At 47.6% G+C, this 25,165-nt stretch overlaps 1 protein-coding gene across 1 annotated transcript; it reads right to left on the bottom strand.

Moving 5' to 3' along the window:
• Positions 1 to 1,064: 1,064 nt before the first annotated feature.
• PEBP1 (phosphatidylethanolamine binding protein 1) lies at positions 1,065 to 6,900 on the bottom strand. Its single transcript, XM_028527663.2, has 4 exons — positions 6,607 to 6,900; positions 5,388 to 5,497; positions 4,541 to 4,641; positions 1,065 to 2,063 (listed from the first exon to the last, which is right to left on the bottom strand). Exons 1-4 carry the CDS (start codon positions 6,739 to 6,741, stop codon positions 1,846 to 1,848), a joined length of 564 nt encoding a protein of 187 aa, XP_028383464.1. The 5' UTR covers positions 6,742 to 6,900; the 3' UTR covers positions 1,065 to 1,845.
• Positions 6,901 to 25,165: the final 18,265 nt, after the last annotated feature.

Here is a 25,165-nt window from a genome sequence, read left to right as displayed (position 1 = left end):
TGGGGAAAGACAGAGCAAGACTGTAATTTTTCAGGGTAAATATATAAATGTATACTGGTATCAGGATGTACATTTTCTTCTGAAAGAAAATTGGTCACTGTGGATGCGAAAGGGGAAAAGCATTGTCTTCCTATACTGTTTGCCTTGTCTAACCATGTGCATTACTTTTCACATTTATTTTTAAGGTCAACGAGGAAGTTTTCTTTACAGCTTTTGTTTTGTAAAATAAAAACTTTATTTTTAGAAAGGGGAACTGAGGTGGGGGGAAGAGAGGGAGAAAAACATCGACGGGCTGCCTCCTGCACACCCCCAACTGGGGACCAGGCCCGCAACCCAGGCATGTGCCTGACCGGGGATCGAACTGCAACCCTTGGGTTCACAAGCCAATGCTCAATCCACTGAGCTACACCAGCCAGGAATAAAATATTTTAAAAATGAATTTTATAACCCTACAGTTAAAAAAATTACTCTCTACCTCATCTGCCCCCAGAGGTTACATGAGGCACCATTTGCAAGTGTTTCAGAGGAGTAGAGCAGCCCAAGGGGGGACACAGCCCAGCCTCGGCCCGCACCTGCCAGCCCTGATTCAGGATTCCTGTCTCCACCACAGACCAGGTCAGTGATCAGACCTTCCAGGGCTTTCCTTCCCTTTTGGTGCATCGGCGATTGTGGGTGACCCATCCACATCCCCCCTCCCTGGTACTGATTCTACGTGGATTGTGAGTCAGAACGGAGAGCGGTATGGGCTGTTTCCTAGCAGACCGTCACAGTGTCTGCACCCAGCTACACCGGGGGGCCTCTTACAAAAAGCAAAGGTGCTTTCTGGGCAAGAAGCCTTGGCTCAAGTTTTATGATTTTTAAAAACCCTCCTACTGAAATGAATGGTCGTTCCTGCTACGGTTCAATGGCATCTGTGTAAGTGCGGACCCTGTATGGTCCCCAAATCAAGTCCTGGTCATCTCGGCTGGTCCGGGAAAGGAGGTATTCACCCTCTGAGGTCATCTCTTGACTTTCCACATTTATGAAACTCCATATTCAAAAGGACAAAATATCTGGAGGCTCGGTTTGTCCACACAGTGTTTTATTTTTATTCAACTATAAGCAAACAGAAGAATTAACACAACATTCAGCAACTCCAGACCGGCTTTTGTTACACCAACAAAGAGTGGTCAGTTTAACAGACGCACAGACTCGCGGATTTGTGATAACCCCTCCCGCAGCCCCGCCGCTCACCCAGACGGCTGTGCCGCAACAGGGAAGCGAGGCTCCCCGCTGCTCTTTCCAGTACTGATCTTTAACTGAGCTGGAGCAGAACATGGACACCTACCAACCAACCCGAGGTGTGCATACACTGGGGGTTAGCGGACACGCCAGCCCCTGGCTGCCTGGAGAGAGACAGGGCTGTGGAAACATCTCAGGATATGCCACCACGCACAATTCTGGATTTGGGCTCGCAATGGCAGAGACAAGGAATCTTTTTTTTTTTTTTTTTAATCTCCCTTAAAGATTGTGTGGTGCTCTGCCCTATTACTGTAGACCTGTTCTTCTTACCAAAACTTTTTCCCCTTTCAATTCTGGGCTGCTCTTACATGAACAATCTGATGACCACCTCATAGTACCAAAATAGCCCCCCAACTGGAGTCCAAATTTGATCAAAACATAAACCAGGTTGTGTGACCCGGTACCACGACAAAGGATAGGCAGAAGGAAACGTCACCCTACACCACTACCTGCTCAGGTCTCGCCTGTGAGAACGGGAACCGGGAAGAGGAGAAATCTGCATGCATCACTGGACTTGAGAACACTGCTTGGGCCCCCGGGTGATACCTGTCTCCCGGCGTTCCCCTACTTCCCCGACAGCTGCTCATAGAGCTTGGGCACGTAGTCGTCCCACTCCGCCTGGTAGCACGTGCCGGCCACTGGGGACCTGAGGTGGTACTTTTTGCGGAAAGATGCCACCTTGAATTTGCCACGGTGGTCTCCAGATCGGTTGCTGAGAACGGGCTCGTCACACTTCAGCGGCCCGTCCTGCTCGTAAACCAGCCAGACGTAGCGGTGGAGGCCTGCGGGGAAAGGCAGGGGGGGAGATATACACACGGCTAGGCATCTGAGAGAGACATCACCCATCTGCACAGAAACCTTGCCAATTTGGAGGGACCCAGACCACCCCATTCATAAGGACACTGAGAACCCAGAAGGAGTCTGGTCACTCACCTGCTGAAAATCATCCAGTGTCACCCCACTGCGATTAGTACAAAGTCCACCCCCTGCATCACAGCCTCTAAGGACCTGCAGGATTTGGCCCCTGCCCACTCCTCCTACCGCTCCCCGCACTCCAACTCCTGCCCGTCTCCGACAGGAGCTGATCACTGGTTGTTTCCCACCACTCCCACGAGAGCACCCCTTCTCCTTCAGGCACAGTGACATGCCTATCTAAAATCCTTGCTTTTTAAGTTCATTGCCTCATTGGAGAGGGAGCCCCATAAAGCTCCAGTGTTTTTGTCTCATTGACCCTATCACCCCAGAACCTACCTGACCCAGTGCCTGGCACACAGGAGGTGCTAAAAACTATGAGAAATGGATGAAGGGCACCAGCCAATCACCGACCAGGTGTGCAACGCATCCCACCACAATCACACCTGCACAGGCTAAAGGGGAGCATTATCTTTCTACCACCAGAACTTACTTCCCTGGAAGACAGGAGACGTGGTTGGAAGAAATGGCCCAACTCACTTCAACTAAGTAGCAAAGAGTGTTTGAAAATGAGCCAGCAGGTGCCCTATGAACCCTGCAGCATTAGGTACTAGACACAACAGGTGCCATGAGTCGTGTTTTTAAGCTATTGAGACATCTGCACACCCACGTTTACTGCAGCATTGTCTGCAGTGGTGAAGAAGTGGAAGTAACACAAACATCCATTGATAAATGCACGGGGTAAACATAATGTGGCATACACACACAATGAGGTATTCTTCAGCCTTAAAAAAGATCCTGTTACATGCTACAACGTGGATGAGGTTTGATATGGAACCACATGAATCTCAGATGGATCTTCTGAAACTTTCGTATACTGCTAATGAGTATAAAAATTTCCCGTCACTTAGGAGAATTCTTGGGTGATTTCTATGACCCAACCGTTCGACTCCTAGGTATTTACCCAAGAAAAATGAAAACCTGTGCCCACAAAACGACAAGAATGTGTACGGCAGCTTCAGTCGTAATATCCAAACACTGGAAACGGCCCAAATGTCCATTCACAGGAAAATGGCTACACAAATTGTGGTACATTTGCACAATGGAGTACGACTAGAAATGAAGAATGAATTCCTGATACAAACAACACACAGATGAATCCCTGACATTATCTCTAGTGAAAATGTCCAATCACCAAAAACAAATGCATACCATGTATCCTTTACATGAATACGAAAGCAGTCTACGGAGTCAGGTGTCAGAACATGGTTAGTGCTGGGAAAAGTTAACTTAAAAGGGTGTGTGCGTCCACCAATATCCACTGTCTATACCCTTACAACCTGTGTTTTATTGCACGTAAATTACACCTTACTAAAAGAATATGAAGAAAAGGAAAAGAAAAAAAAAAAGGTGAGTTCCTGAGGCTTTTTTTGTTAATGAGAACGCAGCGCCTACTTGAGAGAATTGCTTTATTCTCCAATGTGTACTCCCATAATTAAACCGCCTCATTTCATAACTGCCCTAGAGAACTTAATAGATCCCTGAGAAAGATGTACCTTTACCGTCCTTTATGAATGCATGAGAGGGCCGAAGCCATCCGAAGCTTCTGGGATCTACAGATAAGACAGGAGTCTATGGCCAACTGTCCTCCTCAGGGACCTTCTTGTACCTCTGCAGGCCAGCTCGTGGCTGGACAATGCGCACAGAAGCTAGGACACTGCCACGCTCCACCACCCACTGCCTCCTTGTCCCACCATTAGCCTGGGCAGCACTCATCTAACTTGGTCTACATATATAACACAGTACAATACAACGTGGGAGTGTGTCTTCAACATCGTTCTCGAAGTCTTCCATATGTATGAAAGACACCACACTAGCTTTTCAAGAGAAAAGGAAGCTATAAAGAGACAAAGAAGCAAATTTTTAATAATTAATTTGGAAACCATGATCATTTCTGAGAGCTTTTATGGGAACTAAAAGCTCAACGATCCCACAGGGCCAAGGCAGAACACGGAGCTTAGGTAGTTTAACTGTGTTCACGCCACGTGCAGCCCCTCTCTAGGAAGGTATTTCAAGCACACGTCTTCTCACAGACTTCCCTGGCTTACTAAAGGCGTAAGAGCTCAGAGGCAACGCTAAGAGTCCATCTAACCAGAACCCAAGGTGCTAGCCTCCCGACAACTGCCTTGGAGGTGAACTTCACTGCCTGAAACCTCCACCAGGGTAAGGGCTCTCATAAATACAATAGCGCTCTAAGAGTCGGACTAAAATTTGCAGCACATCAGGCCAATCCTAATGTGTACCCAGGCTCCCCTCCCGCCGCCCCCCAAAAGCAGCCTTTACTGACCTGTGCCCTTAGGAGGCCCAGAGCCCACATAGTCGGAGAGCACTGTACCACTGCCGATGTCGTTGCCCTTCATGTTGACCACCAGGAAGTGGTGCCATTCCCTGTGGGAGAACACAGGCCGGTCAACACCACAGGGAGTCAGCGCACACTCACTGCACCGCCAGCAAAGGGGCACGAGGCCCGCGTTCCGTGCCAGGATACAGCGATGAAGTAGACAGTTCGCTTTCTCGGTCGCGCAGACCTCAGGTGTCTGCAGAAGGGAGGACCCAGCACCCCCCTCCCTCTGAGATGGACTAGAGCAGGGGCCAGCAAACTTTCTGTGAAAGGCCAGACGGTAAATGCGTTTGGCTTGGCCATCCAAAAAAACGCTAAAGAAACCAAAGCTCAGATGAATTAAAAAGTCAAAAAAAATGCTAAAGAAACCTCAACTCCCTGGCTGGAGCGCAAACGCAGTTGGAGACCAGACGTACACAAGCTACCACGGCTGCGGCCCAGCAACCCTTGTTTCGTGGGCAATGAAATTTGAACTTCATTTAATTTTCAGATGTCACAAAATATGCTTCTTTCCATCCCCCCCGCCCAATTCTTTAAAAAATGTAAAAACTATTCTCAGTTCCTGGGGCTGTACAGAAACAGGCCTCAGGCGGATCTGGCTCTCAACAATAGTTTCTAGGCTCCTGCTCTGCGGAGCAGAGAGACCAGAAATGTGTACTCAGGCTTAAGCATGCATGTGAACGTCCCAAACCAAGTCTACCAGCACAGCACGTCCAGGGGAAGACTGACCCAGTGCAAGAAGCACCAGCTCCCATCTGGATGACCTGCAGTTCCCCAACTTCCTCCAACTTACCTATATTTGGGGTCCTTTCGGCTCGGAGCATCCGGGTCTGTCAAGACCAAGGTATAGAGTTTACTTGCATTAAGGCCATCCCATGCAATACTGGTGGGCCGGTTCTTAACCTGCAAGAAGGAACCAGTTGAGTTAAAAAGCCAAAAAAACGCTAAAGAAACCAAGGCTCAGGTTCCCAACAGAGTAGATTATTAATAAAAGCTAAAGTGTATTTATGCAACTAAGAGCCAGTCACTCAAGTTCAGTACACTCTTGACATTATTTATTTTCATCCCAACAGCAATACTATAAGCTTGGTATCCTAGCATGTTATTGCCAGAAAGAGTTGGGGTCAGGACTTTAACCCTAGTGCTGACTGAGCCCTCTTAACAATAACCTTACAAGATCTGGAATGACAGGGTCTCCAGATCTGGTGACCAGGAGGTCACCTGGGGCCTGCTAAAGTGAAATCGTAATTAACTGGACACTTAGAAGTGCACAGAAAACAAGAAGGCCAGACGTGGACAGTGGAAATGGAGAAAGGGAGACTGAGAAATGGGCACTTCATATTGACACCAAAACAATAAAAGTGTCACCAATAGCAGTTGTATTGACACCACTGTCGCGGAGCTTCCTGACCAAGAAGTCACAACGGTGTCAGGCACTCTGGTTTCTCCACTGTCAGCCTCCAGGACCTGGTCCCGCCTCCACCACCCGAGTCAGAGGCCAAGGCCCGCAGCCCTGGAGCCGACCAGCTGCGTAAGTCAGCACCACGTCCCTGACGGCTAAAACAAAGGAGTCCTTGCTGGGCACTGATAACCACCGGTTACATAACGCGTCATATGTCCTCGGGTGGGGCGTTTTCTCCCCAAAATGAGGCCTAAAATCCCGAGGCCAGAGGGGAATCTCCGGGGACATGCGGGCTACCAAAGCCAACTTGTTCCTGGGCATGGTCCCCTGCCTAGTTCCTGCTCTCACTCCTGCGAGCCTGGCTGTTTTTCCAGGCCTAGAACCCTGCCCCGGCCTAGAAGTCCTGGGAAAGTGGATTAATTACTCCCGCAGGCCGCGCCCTGCCCCCAGGTACAGAATTCCCTGCGTTACTCTGGGCCCGCAGCATGGGCCCCGGGACCCCACTTCCTCAGTGGATCGGGCGCACGTGGACTGTAATGTCCGCCCCACCTCCGCCCAGTCGCTGGCCCGATGGCCTGCAGCCCCCCACCCCCACCCAGCCCTAGTGTACCTGGGTGGGCGTCAGCACTTTGCCCAGCTCATCAATTTCCACCCCGGTGTACTTGACCTGCAGCGGGTGCTGCGGCCGCTCTTCCACTTCCTGCAGGCTCAAGGGCCCGGACCACTGGCCGATGTCCACCGGCATCGCGAGGCCAAGCAGGAGGGAGCACTACCTGGGAAATGCTGCAGACCAGGCGCGGGTCAACAGTACCGACTCAGAGCAGTTCACAAACTGGCCGAAGGCCGCGCGAGCCCCCGCTGCAAGTGGGACGCATGCGCAGGTTCCACCGCCCATTCCCCCCCCCCCCCCAATCTGCTCTCTGATTGGTAGTGCGCGGTGGCTCGAGCTCCTTGGCCAATGCTGCTGGCTTTGCCTTTCTTTCTGCCCGGAGGGAATCTGCAACCCGTGGTCCCCAGGTTCCCGGGATCTATGCCTCAGCTTCCAAGACAGTTGTTTCAAGAAATGCAATTGAGCTGCCTTTGATTTATTTTTTCTTTTTTGCGTGATTCGTTGTACCAGTTTCTAAATTCCAAAATGCTAAGACCCTGCTTTTCTACTGCATTTCCTAAAACAAGCTGGATTGTCCTAGCCTCACAGTGATTTCGCGCATGCTCACTTGTTTTGGTAACTGCCCCGTGGAAGGGCGTGAGTGAACTTTTTAGCATTTTTCTCTAGGGACAGACACAGTGGTATTTGATTCTCAACTTCACAGCTTGGCCCGGGCAACCTTCTTGGGAAATGGTTTTTTAAAACCATTATTATTTCTATTCCGTGGACACTGGGCTCTGCCTCTACCAAAACTGCTCACTGTGGCCACCAAATTCTTTTCGCTAAATATAATGGACACTAATTAATAGTCATCTGATTGGATCTTAGGACAGCCTTTGACATTAATAACTCCCCCCAGGGAATAAGAAGTTGTCTGTTTTCGTTTCTTTTTAAAAATATATTTATTTATTTATTTATTTATTTTTACAATTTTTAATTGTTTTTCAAGTACAGTTTTCTTCTCCCACCCTTGTTGTTGTCCACATGTCCTTTATAATTGTTCCTGTAAACCCTTCACCCGTTTCCCCCTTTATTCCCTCTCCTCTCCTTTCTTATCACTGTCAGCCTGTTCTCAATTTCAATGTCTCTGGCTCTACTTTGCTTACTTGTTTGTTTTGTTGATTAGGTTCCTGTTAATGGTGAAATCATATGGTATTTGTCTTTCATCTCCTGGCTTATTTTACTTAGCATAATGCTCTCCAGTTCCATCCAAGCTGTTGTGAAAGATAGGAGTTCATTCTTTCTGCTGCGTAGAATGCCATTGTGTAAATATACCAGAGTTTTTTTGATCCATTTATTTACCGATTGGTACTTGGGTTGCTTCCAGCACTTGGCTATTGTAAATTGTGCTGCTATGAACATTGGGGTGCATAGATTCTTTTGGATTGGTGTTTCAGGGTTCTTAGGATATAACCCTAGCAGTGGAATTGCCGGGTCAAAAGGCATTTCCATTTTTAGTTTTCTGAGGAAATTCCATACTGTTTTGCACAAAGGTTGCACAAGTCGGCAATCCCACCAACAGTGCACTAGAGTTCCCTTTTCTCCACACCCTCTCCAACATTTGTTGCTTGTTGCTTTTTTTACAATGGCCATTATGACTGGGGTGAAGTGGTATCTCACTGTGGTTTTAATTTACATCTCTCTGATGGCTAGCGATACTGAGCATCCTTTCATGTGTCTCTGGACCCTCTGTGTGTCCTCCTTGGAGAAGAGTCCTTTGCCCATTTTTTGGTTGGGTTGCTTATCTTCTTAGAGTGGAGTCATATGAGTTCTTTATATATTTTGGAGATCAAACCCTTGTCTGAAGTATCATTGGCAAATATGTTTTCCCATACGGTTGGTTCCCTTTTCATTTTAATGCTATTTTCTTTAGCTGTTGTTGTTTTCATTTCTTATTAGGAAATAATTCAAGCTCATGGTAGAAAATTCAGAGAAAAAAGTCAAAAAAGTAAAAAAAAAGAGTCATTTTTATTCCACTACTTGGATATAAACAGCATTAACCATTTTTAGTAATTTTTCCAATGATAAAACTAGGAGTATAGATACTATTCTGTTTATTCACAAAATAATTGCCTTATACTCTACCATTTTACCATATCTGTATTAAATCACCAGATATATACTTTTTAAAAATTGATTTTTAGAAAGAGAAACATCGATTTGTTGCTCCACTTATTTATGATTCCTTGGTTGGTTCTTATATGTGCCCTGACTGGGGATCGAACCCACGGCATTGAGGTTATCAGGACGATGCCCTAACCAACTTAGCTACCCAGCCAGGGCCTAAACAAACTTCTTAGTGTTGGACATTTACACTAGTTTGTTGTTTTTTCCTTTAACACATATCGCTGAAATGAACATATATATTTAAAGACTTGGTGGGTGGTAGTTTTTATGGAAATTTTATTAAATAGGGGCTAGCGAGGTGAAAGAATATGTATTTTATAGAGATAAGCCACAGCTACTTCAGTGTCTAGTTAAGTCCCAGTTAGAAGCAACTTCTTCCAGACAAAGCACTGATATGATTATGGGTTCTTTCCATCATTTGTTCTATAAATGCATTTTTTTTTTGAGAACCCCTTGAACCTCCTGCCCTCGTGGAATGCATAGACTTGCAGTGGAGAGGAACAGTCATCAAATGACAGTCAATGGAGTAAAATTACAAACTGACAAACGCCAAGGACAGAGCACAGGCCCAGGGTGTTGGTGAGCCTCAGAGAGCAACCAGAGTGGGCTCTGCAGCTTCCTCCCCTGGGACCTCAGGAAAGCCACGCTCAGGCTCAGGGCAGGCTCAGGGATGATGCTCTGAGAAGGTAGGTGATGCATGCAAAACCTCTTGGGAAAGGTGAAAAGAAATTCCAGATGTTTCTGCGCCTGGCTACTGTCTTGCCCCTTTCCTATCCCGACAAACAAAGGGGCAACAGGACTATGAAATCTGCCTCTTTAATGCCCCTCCCAAGGACCCACTTCTCCATGTCCCTCCTCCCAACCCCCCACTTTCCCAACACTGTCTCTGGTAGTACTCTCCTAGGCCACTGACTCCAGTTTTGCTTTCCAGTCCATTCATCTTTCTCACATGTAAATCAGGTCAATCTATACCTCACCCCTCCCATTTTCCTGCAGCCCTCTCTGGCTCCCCATTGCCTCAGGGTGAAATCCAGACCCTTGATTAGGCCCTGCGTACCTCTCCTACCTCCCTTGCATTCTTTTCTCCCAAGGTTCTGAACTTGTTTCGGTCTGGTTTGTCTTTCTACCTCTGGGACTTTGCACATGCTGTTCCCTCTTCCGGGAACATCCTTCCCCTCATTCCCCTTTCCCTTCAACCCTCACTGTACTCTTATCCCAGTTCACCTGCACTCACCTCAGAGATTGCTCACACCGTCTCCCACCCATCAAGACCCGGAAAATGCTCTGCTCTCTGCATCCACACCTGTTCTGTCCTTTCTCTTTCCTCATATGCAGAGCACTCGGGATTACAAGTTTATCATCTGAAACACACCACTGCCCACTTGGATATAAACTCCATGAGGGTTATCTCTTGTGTCCACTGGGCTTATCCCTAGCACTTAAAATAGTGCCTGGCACACTTGGTATGTGGTAGTGTCATCCATATAAGAAAATAAGTGAATTTTTTAAAACATCTTGTCAGTTTTAGGTTCATATCACTAAAGCTTAATTAATTAATTAATTAATTAATTTTTTAATTTTACTTATTTATTTTTAGAGAGGGAAGGGAGGGAGATAGAGAGAGGGAAACATCAATGTGCGGTTGCTGGGGGTCATGGCCTACAACCCAGGTATATACCCTGACTGGGAATCGAACCTGCGACACTTTGGTTCGCAGCCCACGCTCAATCCACTGAGCTATGCCAGCCAGGGCCCTAAAGCTTAAATTTTTTTGTGAAAATGTCACCTTCCAAAAAAGGCCATTTCACCTGTAATTCCAATGTCAACAGCGCCTCCTTAATTATCAGCAGTTGGAGAAAGCGGAACACCCTTCCTCTCACTGTTTATATTAAACAGCTCTCATTAAATGGCCGTGAGATAGTAGGTGCCATCCTACGAGCTTGGTGTTAAAAAAAGAAAACTATTTGGTCAGAAATGATGGCTGCAGCTTCATAGACAATGCTCAGAAAGAGATGTTTTAAAGACTTGCTTTGAGCTATTCTCTGCCATTAAGCACCGAAGCTCATTGGATATTTAGGAGGTGGGAGCAACTTTATGGAGAGCCTATGGGGTACAAGGTTCTTAATGTGTGTCGTTTAGCTACCTCAGCTGTCCTTGAAAGGCGGTGTTATTCTCCTGGCTGCTCAGGGAGTGATTGGGGCCATCTGGATGTGTCCGCACCTTTTTCTGTCTCTGTTAACCCTGGGCTGCTCTCTGCTGTCTCCGCTGAGGGGAGAGAACCGGAACCACTTCCACTAAAACAATGGTTGGAAACGACCAAACCCTGTCTCCTGGGTGCTGGCTGTGTGCAGATCAGCATGCTCCGATACTGACCACTACTGCTCACCCAGGGCATGCTGTACGCATTCCAGTAACGTCCATACCATTTATGAAGCGCCTACTGAAGGAATGTATGTGCCAGTGACAACCGTTACCACTTACCGAGCACCTGCTGTATGCAGGTCAGAGTGCCCCGGTGAAGAAGGCTGACGCTATTACCGCTGCCACATGCCAGGCTGACCGGAGGCCTTGACACTGAGCATTTCATTCCGACCTCACACCAACCCAATGTGGGAGGTCCCTCTATTATCCCTATTTTATAGATAAATAAGAAACTGAGGCTTGGAAAGTTATAGGTAGCAAAGCAGGATGAAAGTCTGCCTAGTCCCAAAGGCCAGATGCAAAGTTCTTAAGCACATCCTCGCTAGGAGTGCTGGGAATAGAGGCCGACACGTGCTCTGCCCTCCAGAAAGCCTTCCCCTAGTGACAGTGTTAAATGGTGAATCACCAGGTGACCCCACGTGGCGACCCTGAGAGCACACCTCTCAGATTAAACTGGTGGCAGAGAAATCTGGCAGGGCCCCAGCCACTGTGCTCCACTTGTAAGTCCAAGGCCACTCTGGCAGACCTGCTGACACCTTAGCTTCAGCCCAGTGAGACCCACTTCAGGCTTCTGGCCTCTGGAAGTCTAAGATAATAAATTGGTGTTGTTGTAGGCCACTGAGTTTGTGGCAATTTGTTACAGCAGCAGTAGGAAACGAATACAGTATATGACGTATCCTAAGCCTCGGCCTCAGTTTCCCCCTCTCTAAAATGGGTTTGCTAACACCCCTGAAATGATCGCTGTGAACACCGAATGAAACACAGATGATGCACTTCATGCACAGCCTGGCACCTCCAAGTGGGAGGTTATAACATGCCCATTGTATAAAACTGATAAATGTAAATAAGCAAACGTAAAATTAACTAAAGACCTTTCATAAGCTTACCACCCCAAAGCAATGAAGGTCTTGCTGTATTTCCTTCCAGATTTCCTTCTATGTATATAAATGTGAATATGCATATATGAAAATATGCTCTATTCAGTACGAATTAGGTCCAATTATACATGTTGTATGATTTGCCTTTCTTCACTTCCTCTTGTTATATCTATGAATAAATTACTACGGCAACATTTTTTAAAGCTTTTATTGATTCTTTTAGAGGAGAAAGTGAGGGAGAGAAACATTGATCACTTCCCCAACCGTGGACCTGGCCCACAACCCAGCTGTGTACCCCGACTGGGGATCGACCAGCAACCTTTTGGTTCACAGACTGACACTCAGCTCACTGAGCCACACCAGGCAGGGCACCAGAGCAACATTCTTAATGGCTGCACAGGATTCTGTTGTGTGGATTGTCGCTTGTTTACAAACACAATCCCCCATTTGGCAACGCTGAAGGCATTTTCGCTGTTATGCTCTGGAAATATCTCTATAATATGTATCCTTTTACATGCACCTTACAAGTACTTACTTGGTCGGTTGTTTTCTCCTTAGGATAAAATCCTGGAAGGGGAGTTCCCAGGTCAAAGAACATTCATGTTTTGCCCTGGCTGGCATAGCTCAGTCGATTGAGCATGGACTGCGAACCAAAGTGTCGCAGGTTCAATTCCCAGTCAGGGTACATGCCTGGGTTGCAGGCCATGACCCCCAGCAACCACACATTGATGTTTTTCTCTCTCTCTCTTTCTCCCTCCCTTCCCTCTCTAAAAATAAATAAATAAAAATCTTTAAAAAAAAAAAGAACATTCACGTTTTGAGTTTGGAATACCAGATCCCGCATTTGGAGGCCTCTCTGTGGCTGATCCACTGTTAAGCCAAAAGGGAACCTAGTGACCCACCAGGTCTACCCTCTCGTTTGATTCCAAACATTTCTATCTCCACAAAGTTTTATTTATTTTCGTGTTTCTGACAATAGATGTGGAACTCGTGACTCACATTTCTTGTTTTAAATGACTGCCTGGTAGGATGGCGTGGTGAATTGTTTAGCCATGCCTTTGTTGTTAGGGTTGAGACATTTCCCACTTACCCCTCCTTTGATGGCTGAGACAACGGAAGTTCAGAAAGTCTCAGGGACCTGCGGAGGCCGACGTCCAGCCCAGAAGAGAGCCGGTTTGGTCTGTGGTGGGAGCTCTCTGTGGAGCTGGGAGCAGGTCTGGGCAGAGGCAGGGCCCCGGGGAGGGAGCTTCTCCCAGCCAGAGCGGGGCAGCCAGGTGCTCCCACAAATGTCTACACAAAGCCTCGTTTTCATGCAGACACCAAGAAGTGCCCTAAAAATCCAAGTAAAGACCCAGCCCTGGGGGAGTTTAGGGGCATATTACAGATGCTCAATATTTATCGATGACGCAGAGCACACTGTTCACGTATAAGAGGATGTGGGAGAACGAATTTTAGAAAGAAAGAAAAGAAACGTTGTATCTGTTGGCACACATCCACCGTGTACCCTCTTACTTGCCTTCCTGGGTTGTTAATTTGTGTGTGTGTCTAGGCAGGCGCTGCTGTAGGTGGCGCTGCGGGGAGGTTGCAATGAAGGAGGCTGTAAAACCACAGGATGTTTTTGTTTGTTGAGTGAGGGGAGGAAATTCACTGATGCGGTTACTTAGTGGAATGGCTTCATTCCAGTTTCACTGGGTGGTGCTTCTGCTAGAGAAAGTGTTTCATAAGGGAGACCTGAACAAAAATAAAGGTCCATCCTACGGCCACAGTTCAGGAACAGTGGTCAAGGCCATGCCAGTGACTTGGAACTGTGACTCCAGGGGACCCAGGCGCTGGCTGTTAGCCAAGGATCGGGACCGAGACATTGTTCTAGAAATTAAACTCCAACTAGTCTCCAGGATTCCACTGGTTAGATTTTTTATGTTGAGGTTTTTGGTTTTCCTCTATGAGAATTTCAAAGCATTTTTAAAAACCTTTTCCATTCTTACAGGCATCGTTGGCATAAAATATTTTTAGGAAAGAGGCAGAAAATCGACTTTAAAAACAAGCAAATTCTAGGTCCTCAAAAACATTAAAGATAGATTAACATTTGACCCAGAAAGTCTGCTTCTGGGTATATATCCCAAAGAGTTGAAAACAGAGTCTTAAAAAGATGTTGGCACATCATGTTCACAGCAGCATTATTCACAATAGCCAAAAAATGGCAGCAGCCCAAGTATTCATCATCGATGGATGGACGGATGAAGAAAGAACTTGAGGGGATGGAACAGAATATGGGGAAAATCTTCCCTAATGGAGGATGTCTGGGGTTACCCCCAGCGCAATGCTGGGACATAGTACATGCTCAGTAAACACTGGTTAAAGGGTGAGTGGATGGATGGGACTTCAGAGGTGGGCCTTCCTGTGCCACCGCAGCAGTGGCCTGTTAGCATTGGGTATTTGATGTGAGGAGTCCCAGAAAGGAAACTGCCAAATGTACGAGGTCTGTCTGTAAAAAGTCCAGCCATTGTTAATAAAAACAATAACAGCTGCCCTGGCTGGCGTAGCTCAGTGGATTGAGCTTGGGCTGCGAACCAAAGCATCGCAGGTTCGATTCCCAGTCAGGGCACATGCCTGGGTTGCAGGCCACGGCCCCCAGCAACCGCACATTGATGTTTCTCTCTCTCTCTCTTTCTCCCTTCCTTCCCTCTCTAAAAATAAATAAATAAAATCTTTTAAAAATATATAAATATATTAAAAAAAAACAAGAACAGCTTGTGCGACATCAATGTAACCTGGCAGCCAAGGAGAGGCTGGAATGCACATGCGTGAACAATGACAACTTCACTTTACTAGTCAGTGGGAGCGGTAGATGCTGTTGGGTGAGCATGTGTACTGTGTGGTCATCACATTCAAAATGACTGAATGAGTAGAGCAACAAATCGGCATCAAATTTTGTGTTAAGCCTGAACATTCCTTCACGGAAACCATTTGGATGATCCAGAAAGACACACTGATGAGCAACTGGTGACTGGCAGCTTCATCACAACAACATGCCCACTCATGCATCACGTCTTGTGCAGAGTTTTTCAGCAAAACATCAAACCACCCAGGTGACTCAGCCCCCCCCTACAACCCAGATTTGGCACCCTGTGACTTCTGGCTTTTCCCAACACTAAAATCACCTTTGAAAGGGAAGAGAGCTCAGACCATTGATGAGATTCAGGAAAATACGACAGGTCCAGAGGATGGCAAGTGGGAGAGCTGTGTGAGGTCCCGAGGTGCTTACTTTGAAGGGGACTGAGGTGTCATCATCCTATATACAGTGTTTCTTGTATTTTGTATCTTCTTCAGTAAATGTCTCTGTTTTTCATAGTACATGGTTGGATAACTTCTGGACAGACCTCATACATATCATGGAATATTATTCAGCCTTAAGAAAGAAGGAAATCCTGTCTCATGCTATAACCTGGATGAAACTTGGGGACATTATGCTCAGTGAAATAAGTCAGTCACAAAAGAGCAAATACTGTATGATTCCCCTTTCATGAGATACCTAAAACAGTCCAATTCCTAGAGACAGAAAATAGAATAGTGGTTGCCAGGGGCGGGGGGGAGGAGAGAATGGGGAATTGTTTGTTCAATGAGAATAGGGTTTCAGTTGTGCAAGAGGATAAAGGTCTGAAGACTGGCCATACAGCATATGCGTGTATTTGATGCCACAAAACTCTATACACTTTAAGATAGTTACCATGGTAAGTTTCATGTTATGGGTGTTTTACCGCGATTAAACATAAAAAAATAAAATAAAACCAAGCATATTGTAGTACACACACACACACACACACACACACACACACACAAAATAATGTTATTCAGCCCATCAAAAGGAATGAAGTTCTGACGCATGCTACAGCGTGAAGGAACCTTGAAAACATTGTGTTCAGTCCAAGGAGCCAGACAGGAAAGGCCGCAGAGTTTGACTTACATGAAACGTCCAGAGTAAGGAAATTCGTGGGCACCATGCGGACTGGTGGTCGCCAGAAATGAAAGGAGGAGGGAATGAGGAGAGGCTGCTTAAGGGGCATGGGGTTTCATTCTGAGTCGGTGAAAATACCCTGCAACTAGACAGGTGTGGCGGCTGTACAACGTTATGAGGGTAGTAAATGCTAGCGAACTGTCCCCTTCGGAGTGGTTAATTCTGTGTTATGTGGCTCTCACTTTAATTTTTTTTTTAAAAGCAAATTCTAGAAGTCACAAGCAAAAAAATGTTTGCAGGCCGGAGGTTATTTGCAGGATTACTTTACCAACAGCACATCGTTTCAGAGACTGGGAAACAGAAAGGAACAGATGAACGGGTGTAAACACTGGTGTTGCTCTTGCCAGCATCCATTTCTCTTCTTTCAGTTAATAGCACCCCACTTGTTCTTTGGTGAACCACCCTCTGTCACTTAGTGGTTTGGGGATGGGTGGGGGGTGGGGCGCTTCAGGGGCGGTCATGTGACTGGAGGCTGGCCAATCAAAACATTGCATCCCTCTTGCCTAGGCATTGGTTCAGGCATGCGCAGGTGAACCAAGCCAGGCCAAAGAGACTCAGTGCTGGGACCTGGCCTGGAACCATTGGGAAGACGGCATCTCTCTTCCCGCTTCGGAGGAGAGAGGCTGTCTGCCTGCAGCTGCTGGTGCCCATCTGGCTACCAGGGCAGAAGAGGCTGCTGGAGAATGGAGTGGACACTGAGGGCAGCAGCTCTGAAAGAGAGTCGTTGTGGTGTTATGGCGTGATGACATTGACACGGGCTGACCTCTGGATGGAGCCAAGCCTGAAGCAAGATTCACCCTTGGATTTTTCAGATAGCTGAGCCAGCGAATTCCATTCTGGACCTGTGCCTCTTTCAGTTGTTCTTCACTGGTGACAGAAAGAGTCCACGGTTACTGCGGGTGACCTGCTAATTTAAAGGGAGCTAGAAATAGAAACCAGGCCTCCCAAAGCCTGCTAAAACTCAGTGGGAGCTTCATTCACTCAGACCGTAGTGCTATCAAACTGGTGATCATTAGAACCAGCATCTTTACCATCTTTACGAAAAGTGGTTTGCCTTGTGTCTTAGACAAGACAAGCCACAGAATACCTGCCTTGCCCACAGTCCCTAGGAAGCCCTCACAAGTCCACTCCCAACCCAGCTGACAAGGAATCCACAGGTTTGTTGTACCACCTATGAACAGTCTGGCTCATCAGGATGACCTGCATGAGATTTGACCCCTCTTGAATCTACACTAATGCATGAGGAGAAACAGGTCTAAATGGTAGGAGCTAATGCAGAAAGGAGAAGATGCACAGAGGGGTCGGTAAGAGGCTTATGGGCCCTGGCTGGATAGCTCAGTTGGTTAGAGTGTTGTCCCAATATGCCAAGGTTGTGGGTTCGATCTCTGGTTCGAGCACATTCAAGAATCAACCAATGAATGCATAAATAAGTGGAACAACAAATTTATGTCTCTCTCTCTCTCCCTCTCTCCCTCTCTCTCTCTCCCTCTCCCCCTACTTCACCCCCCAAAATCAACTAAAAAAAATAAGAGTCTTGTGCAGGCTGGAAATCAGAGGCAGCAGGCAGTAGGGGTAAGAGGATATATAGCACGGAGAAGAAGTGGCCCATTGGCTGTGGGAAAACAGAGCAGATTCACAGAAAGAAATGAGGGCCTGAAGACACAGCCGCCAACCTCCAGAACCAACCCACTGCGTGCGTGACAGGGCCCCAGGTAAGTGTCAGACCCCCATGTCCTTTCTGCGAACACCTTGTTCTCAGGGTGACCTCTGTCCCGTGGACTGCATAAAATCTGTCCACATTTTTTCGAATGTCAATCAGAACTCTTTCCGTTGCCAGTGGCTAAAACCCAATGCAAACTGGAATCTTTAAAGAAGAAAACTAAGCCCTGGCTGGTGTAGCTCAGTGGATTGAGCTCGGGCTGGGAACCAAAGTGTCCCAGGTTCGATTCCCAGCCAAGGGGACATTCCTGGGTTGCAGGCCATAACCCCCAGCAACCACACATTGATGTTTCTCTCTCTCTCTCTCTCTCTCCCTCCCTCCCTCCCTTCCCTCTCTAAAAATAAATAAATAAAATCTTAAAAAAAAACAAAATAGCTGTAAAGAACAAGATTATTTAAAAAAAATAAAAGAAGAAGAAAACTATAGATGGGGTCCTGGCATGTCCATGGGTGGCTGATTTCAGAAGTTCTAGATTCAGGTGCTTAAGTGGGGCCACAGGTACCTGTCTCCATCCTATTTCTCAGCTTCGTTTGCCTCTGGGCTGGTTTCAGTCTCAGGTAGACTTGCCCTTTATGTTGCCAGACGGCCATGTGTTTGGCCGCTTCTAAGAAGGCCCCAATATCGCCACTTCCTGGCATTCACAGCCTCGTATAAGCCCTTCTCCTGAGTAAAAACTACTGCCCCCCAAAATAAGGCAATGTGAGTGGGATGTCGCTTCCGTAATCGGGTCACACGAGACCATGAAGTGTGTTTGCCTAGGACTCGCTCCCTACTGCCTTCTCAGCTTGCCAGTTTTCGTGAAGTCAGCCGCCCCGTGGAGAAGCCCAGGTGGCAAGGAACTGAGGGTGGCCTCTGGCTGACAGCTGCTGAGGATCTCGGGCCCTTGGTCTGATATCCTGCAAGGAACTGAAACCCGTTGACAACCACCAAGTGCGGTCAGCAGCGATGGTTCCCCAGTTGAGCTTCCGGGTGAGTGAGGTGTCCGGCTCCTGGTTAAAAACCTACGCGTGATTTCTCAGGCCTCCTGCCACAGGCCATGAGAGACTCTATACCTGGGAGGCCTCCCTGGGGCAGCTGCCCTCCCCACACCGGTGCTTCTCTGTCTCCGAAGGAAGCTGCAGTTAGGGGCACAGCCCCTCCGACCAGTCACACTCCTCTGCATATTTTGCATTCCGGGCCCTGGCTCCTTTGTTCCTGGGTCTGTTTATCGGAGGCCTTCAGGGCAGAGGTCTCTTCAGGGGCCTCTGCCCCGGCTCCTGAAGTGGGGCGGGGAGGAGACTGGAGACACCGTTCCCCATTGTGAGTCAGGACCTGGGACTTCTCTCCAAGCCCTTCTCCCTCATCCTTTGCATCCCTCCCCACCCCCAGCCCTAGTGTCTATGAAACTGGAGGAGCCTTGGGTTCAGGGCCCTTGCACAGGCAGTGACCCCCACTTCTGCACTGACCCCCCCAGCTCCTGACTGGTGCACTGCTCCATGGGGAGAAATGCAACAGCGAAAGGAGGTGCTTTCTCTGGGTTTAGCCTCTTACCCCGTTGCAGCAAGTTAGCGGTTTTTAACCTTCTTCATCTCTTGGCACACATGAACCAATTACTGACATTCTGTGGCACACCAAAAATATATTTTTTGCCGACCTGACAAAAATTAGGTACAGTTTTGATTGATTGTGATGAAAAGTACACGCATTGCCCGAGGACATAGTGTAAAATAGTCAAGTGTGTCAGGTGCCTGTACTTGTAAGGATTTCTGGTACCAAGAATTAACCAATCAGATGCAACCTTACTATGCAATGTGACCAATAGGATGCAACTTTATTACATGACCCGTATACAGGGGTCCGGCAGAAGTAACGCCTGTGTGAGTGTGGTTGGTAGGGTAATAACATGGGTGCAATAATGTATAGTTTTAATTTGAACATTTCACCTAAAAGGTGACGTGGTGTGCTTGTGTGTGATGTTGTTATGTTACAGAATTACATGTTTATGATTTTGTAATAAACGGGGCATTATTTGTGCCAGACCCTGTATTTATGGTTCCAGACAGGGCATTCACGCTGGACAGCTCTTGTTGTATCGGCTGCTGTTGTTTTATTATTTGACAGTCTAGGGGAAAAGAAGTCCATACCCCTGACTAAATAACCAGGTTCTGCGTGTTTTAAAAATTCCTGCGGCACACCGGTTGAAGATCACTGCGGTAAGTAGTTTCAAAGCCTTACTTATTTCATTTTTGGCATGTTGCTTTGTTCGGTTACTCGGACACCTAACAGTTCAGTGCTCCCTGCCCTGTACACCTCGGAAGACTTCCCAGAAGAGGACCACTGGAGCTTGGAGAATTGCTTGGAACCGGCTGGGTGAAGGAGGGAGTAAAGGGGTAGTGAAAAGCTCGAGAACATGGAGAGAGAATAGTAAGTGCAGGGAGAATGGCTTCATTGAACAGCGCTTGTCAGACGTGGCTGGAACTGAGGGGATGCGTGTGAGTTCCACGTGGGCAGAGCCCACGCTGCATTTCGTTCCCCGCTGTGATCCCAGGATCCAGCGCGGTGCCTGGCCTGTAGTGAGAGGCAGAACTCCGCTGCAGACAGTGGGGACAGAGGAGAGGAGACGGGCTCCAGGGCTGGAGTGTGTGAGTGACTGAAGCTTAGTACGTCTCTAACGGAGCTTTGGCAATGACCAAATCTGCTGAGAATTTCACGTGCCTTGGGGTTTGCCTCCTGGAGGTCTCACGTTTGCAAAAAATGTAGCTGTGTGGCTATTTTATACACGTTGGGAAGAAAGAGGAAGTCTAGGGATGTGGAACCGAAGAGCAACTTGTTTCCCCAGCAGTCTAACCTCACATCTCCCTTCTGTACCCACAAACACCCTGTGTCCTGTGAAGGCACCCACCTGATGCCCCCGCCTCTCCAGCACCCAGCTGAGAGCAGACAGGCCACTAATCAAATGTCCTAACACCCATGAAGGAACAGGCACTCTTCTCATTTGGTCAGTGCCTGTGTATTCTTACTCCACACTGAGTTCTAATACACTTAGTCATCTGGGTTGTAAGAGAGAGCATCTATAAAGCATCAAATTGAAGTACCAAACTGACAGTAGCGGGAAGTGTGATCATATTAATAGTCAGCAATTCCTGGGCACCCGTGCCTGCTGGGCACTTTATCGGCACACGGTTCATGAAAAACCACTCAGTAACCCCCAGAAACTGGGGCTCACTGAGGGGGAAAAATCTTTCCTAAGGGCACATAGCCAGCCTCACAGATAAGAGGACCCATGCTCGGTGTCTCGGCCGCCAGAGGAATTCAAAAGGAAACAGCAATGTGGGGCCCTTTGGCGTGGGTGGGGGATCGGCCTTGTAGCTCCCGGAGATAGCAGCGCACAGCAGCCGCAAAAGCGCGTTCCCCGACTCATCCTAAGAAAAGACTGCATTGTGTCCTCTGGTCAGAATCCGGGAACTGTGCGATAGGTTTCAGAAATCTCAGAAAGTGGGTACGTGGGTGAGCCCTGGCTTCGTCCGAGAGCCGTGGCCTTGAGAAAGCCTGCTGAACAATTCGGGCAGTGAGAGTCACCGTTGGAACCCATAATCTCTGAAATGTTTGGAGTCCCACGCAGCAGCGTAGGCCAACGCTTATCTCTTGGAAGACCTTGGCCTGGAACCCAGAGTCCAGGCGGGGCTGAAGAGTGCCACCTGGCGACTCAAGTTTATTAGGGAGATTGTTTTTCTACTTCCCCCTGGATCCAACCAACCCAGTTTGCAATTCCAGTTTAGACCTGCAGGCTTTTTTTTTTTATTTTTGCCTCCCCTCCGCTTCTTGAAATTGCTTTTAAAATGTTGTAAACTTGTGCATTTTTTGGGGAAGAGGGTACAGAGTTTTCATGACAAGCTTCTTAATCCTCTCTCTACCCCCGGTCTAAGTTTTTACCACCCTGAAGTGAAGGTGAGGCCCGGAGCAGAAGTGATGCATTTTATAAACAAGGGCTTGAGGCTGTGACTTTATTTGGAAGTTTATTTCACCTCCCTGAGGCCCAGCTTTTCTCATGTGTGAAGTGTGGATGAGGATGGTACCTCCTCCAGAGGTCTGCCCGAAGAATGGAAGGAGACATTCCATGGAGGGCGTGCCTGGCCAGCGCTGATAGTGTCCGCAGCGAGGGAGTTTCTCGGAATCTTACAGGAAGTCAGCCACCAGCCGGGAAAGCCAGTGTGCAAGTAGGTGCCACATTTCTACTGGTCAACCAAGAATAAGCTCACTGGCCCCGGCTGGGCAGCTCAGTTGATTGGAGTGTTGTCCCAATGCGCCAAGGTTGCGGTTCGATCCCTGGTGAGAGCACATACATTAATCAACCAATGAATGCGGAAATAAGGGGGGCACCAAATCAGTGTTTTTTCTCTCTCTCCCTTCCTTCCTGTCTTAAAAAAAAGAAGAACCCTGGCCGGTGTAGCTCAGTGAATTGAGCGTGGGCTGCGAACCAAAGTGTCACAGGTTCGATTCCCAGTCAGGGTACATGCCTGGGTTGCAGGCCATGACCCCCAGCAACCGCACATTGATGTTTCTCTCTCTCTCTCTCTCTCCCTCCCTTCCCTCTCTAAAAATAAATAAATAAATAAAGATCTTAAAAAAGAAGAAGAAGAAGAAGTTCTCTTGGACAGGGAATGCAAAAACCTTCGGGCTGAATTAAGTGTAATACACTTGCCTTTGAGAAATGACGTAGAATTTGTGCAGGGCTAACGGGAAGAACGGAAGCAAACAATACGAAGAGGCTGGGACCCTAGGAAGTTGGGGGGTTCCTGTCTGTGCATTCGGAGGAGTTCCACCGAAATCTCTGAGAAGGGGAAAGGTGATGGCATCCTGTGTTGTTCCACCGAGTTCCAGCCAGGTGCCTTGGCCTACAGACAGCCCAGTCTAAAGAGAGGCTGGCTTTCATAAAGTGCCACTCCGCTCACAGAACAGCATGCAGGGAAGAAAGGACACTTTGTGTCCAGGAGACCTACGGGGAATGATGGGGAAGGCAGAGAGGAAACCGGGAAAGAGATGGCCCAAGTCCTCTGAGTTACTCAGTGGCTTAAGTATTGATTGAACACCCCTCAGCCGATGAATGGCTGGACAGAAGTGCGGCGTCTCTGTACAGCGGAATAAAATCCAGCCATAAAGAGGAATGAAGCACTGATAGATGCCACAACATGGGTGGCCCTTAAATACATGATGCTGAGTGAAAGCAGCCAGTCGCAACCTATACTGTTTGATTCCACTTACATGAAATCTCCAGAATGGGTAAACCTATATGTAGACAAAGCAGATGAGTGGTTGCCAGGGGAGGGGGTGGGGGGGTAGATAAAGGGTAAGGTGCTTATTTTTCAGGGTAAGAAAAATCTAAAATTAGCCCTGGCTGGTGTAGCTCAGTGGATTGAGCGCGGGCTGGGAACCAAAGTGTCCCAGGTTCGATTTCCAGCCAGAGTACATGCCTGGATTGCAGGCCATAACCCCCAGCAACCGCACATTGATTTCTCTCTCTCTCTCTCTCCCCCTCCCTTCCCTCTCTAAAAATAAATAAATAAAATCTTAAAAAAAAAGAAAAATCTAAAATTGATTGTGGTGATAGTTGAATCAATCTGTAACTAAACTAAAACCCACTGAATTGTACACTTGAAATGGACTTATGAAATACGAAACACACCTCAATAAAACTGTTGGAAAAACTGTCATTGAACCTCACACACCTGGGTAGTCAGAGTAGACGGATCATCTCTCACGACATAAACTTTGAAAACACGAGTGCCTGTGGCTGTCTAATATTCCGACAGGTGCCTGCCTGTCAGGTAACCAGCAGAAAGTGCCGTCTGCAGAGGCTGGTGGGACTGGCTGTTCCAGGCAAGAGGACGGGGGCTTGGGGAGAGGCAGGCAGAGGGCTTGCTTTCAAGATACAACTTCACTGCAAAATTGTGTTGATTTTTTTTGTTTGTTTGATTCACTTTTGTATTCATTAACAAAGTATCTCTGTTCTCTGTCCCTCATGTGGGTTTTTTTTTTCCTCTCATTATTTTCCTACATTCCCAACTTCTGGTGCATGTAAAAAATGTAACTGTGGTAAGACACACATAACGAAGTCACCATCTTCACCTTTTCAAGTGCACAGTTCTGTGGCATCCAACGCCTCCACGCAGTGGTGCGGCCGACGCCACCGGCCGCCCCCAGAGCCCTCGTCAGGACACAAAGCCGAAAGAACCTGCATGCTGGACAGCAACTCCCGTTTCGCTGCCCGGCCCCTGGCAGCCACCCTTCTACTCTGTCTTCAGAAACCTGGTTGCACTCGGCCCCTCAAACCAGCGGAGTCATGTGGGAGCTGTCCTTCGGTGACTGGCTTGTTTCACTCAGCAGAATGCCTGCAAAGTTCATTTATATAGGTGAACCTCTATCCCATGAATGCTTTATTACTTTTCCAGTTAAAAAGACTGTTTGTCAAAAATATCACAATATATACTTCTAGCCCTGGCTGGTGTAGCTCAGCGGATTGAGCGTGGGCTGCGAACCAAAGCATCACAGGTTCAATTCCCAGTCAGGGCACATGCCTGGGTTGCAGGCCACGGCCCCCAGCAACTGCACATTGATCTTTCTCTCTTTCTCTCTTTCTCCCTCCCTTCCCTCTCTAAAAATAAATAAATAAAATCTTAAAAAAAACCCCACCCAGGATGGTTATACACCATTCATATATATATAAACAATATATACTTCTAATATAAAGTGAAGGGGAAAGCAGGAATCAAAGCTTTGTGTCAAATATCATTATAACTTTGAAAAAAATATCACACACGTTGGAACTCGGCAGCAAAGCTGAGAAGGTTCTAGCGATGGCAGTGACCGTTTCAAGATGGGCTATGGGTGCATTTTATTTTCTATTTTTATGTTTTTCTCATTCTTCTAGAAGGAGCATGGTATGTTTATAACCAGGAAAAAGCAAATGCCCTGTGACAAGTAGGTATGTCACCTTCAGGAAAAAAAGAGAAAGCTTTACCCGAACTTTCTCAGGATACCCGGAGTTTCCCACGTTCCTCGAGCCCCATAAATTAAATGCACTTTCCGGCATCAATTCCTACGTCCCATCTGGCGGTAGGAAAATAACATTTATCTTGGCCAACAAGCGCCTGCAGTAGGTGAGTCTGAGGTCAAAGGACAAGAGAGCGATAGCGGGGTGTTTTTGACCTGAGTTATCTGTTTGGCTCCCGCCGGGCCTCCCCCCACCCCTGGCGATCCTGCCCCACATTTCCCACCGTGGAGCTGTCTCCCTGGGGAAAGGGGGCTCTTCCTGCAGCGCTGGCTCGGGAGAGCTGGTTGCCCCTGCAGTTCAGTGACCTCAAGGGACAGCCTGAAAGTGGC

The sequence above is a fragment of the Phyllostomus discolor genome, chromosome 13 (assembly GCF_004126475.2).
Source record: "Phyllostomus discolor isolate MPI-MPIP mPhyDis1 chromosome 13, mPhyDis1.pri.v3, whole genome shotgun sequence".
Taxonomy (NCBI): Eukaryota; Metazoa; Chordata; class Mammalia; order Chiroptera; family Phyllostomidae; genus Phyllostomus; species Phyllostomus discolor.
Note: the sequence above shows the minus strand (reverse complement) of the source record. Positions and strands in the feature narration are given on the sequence as shown.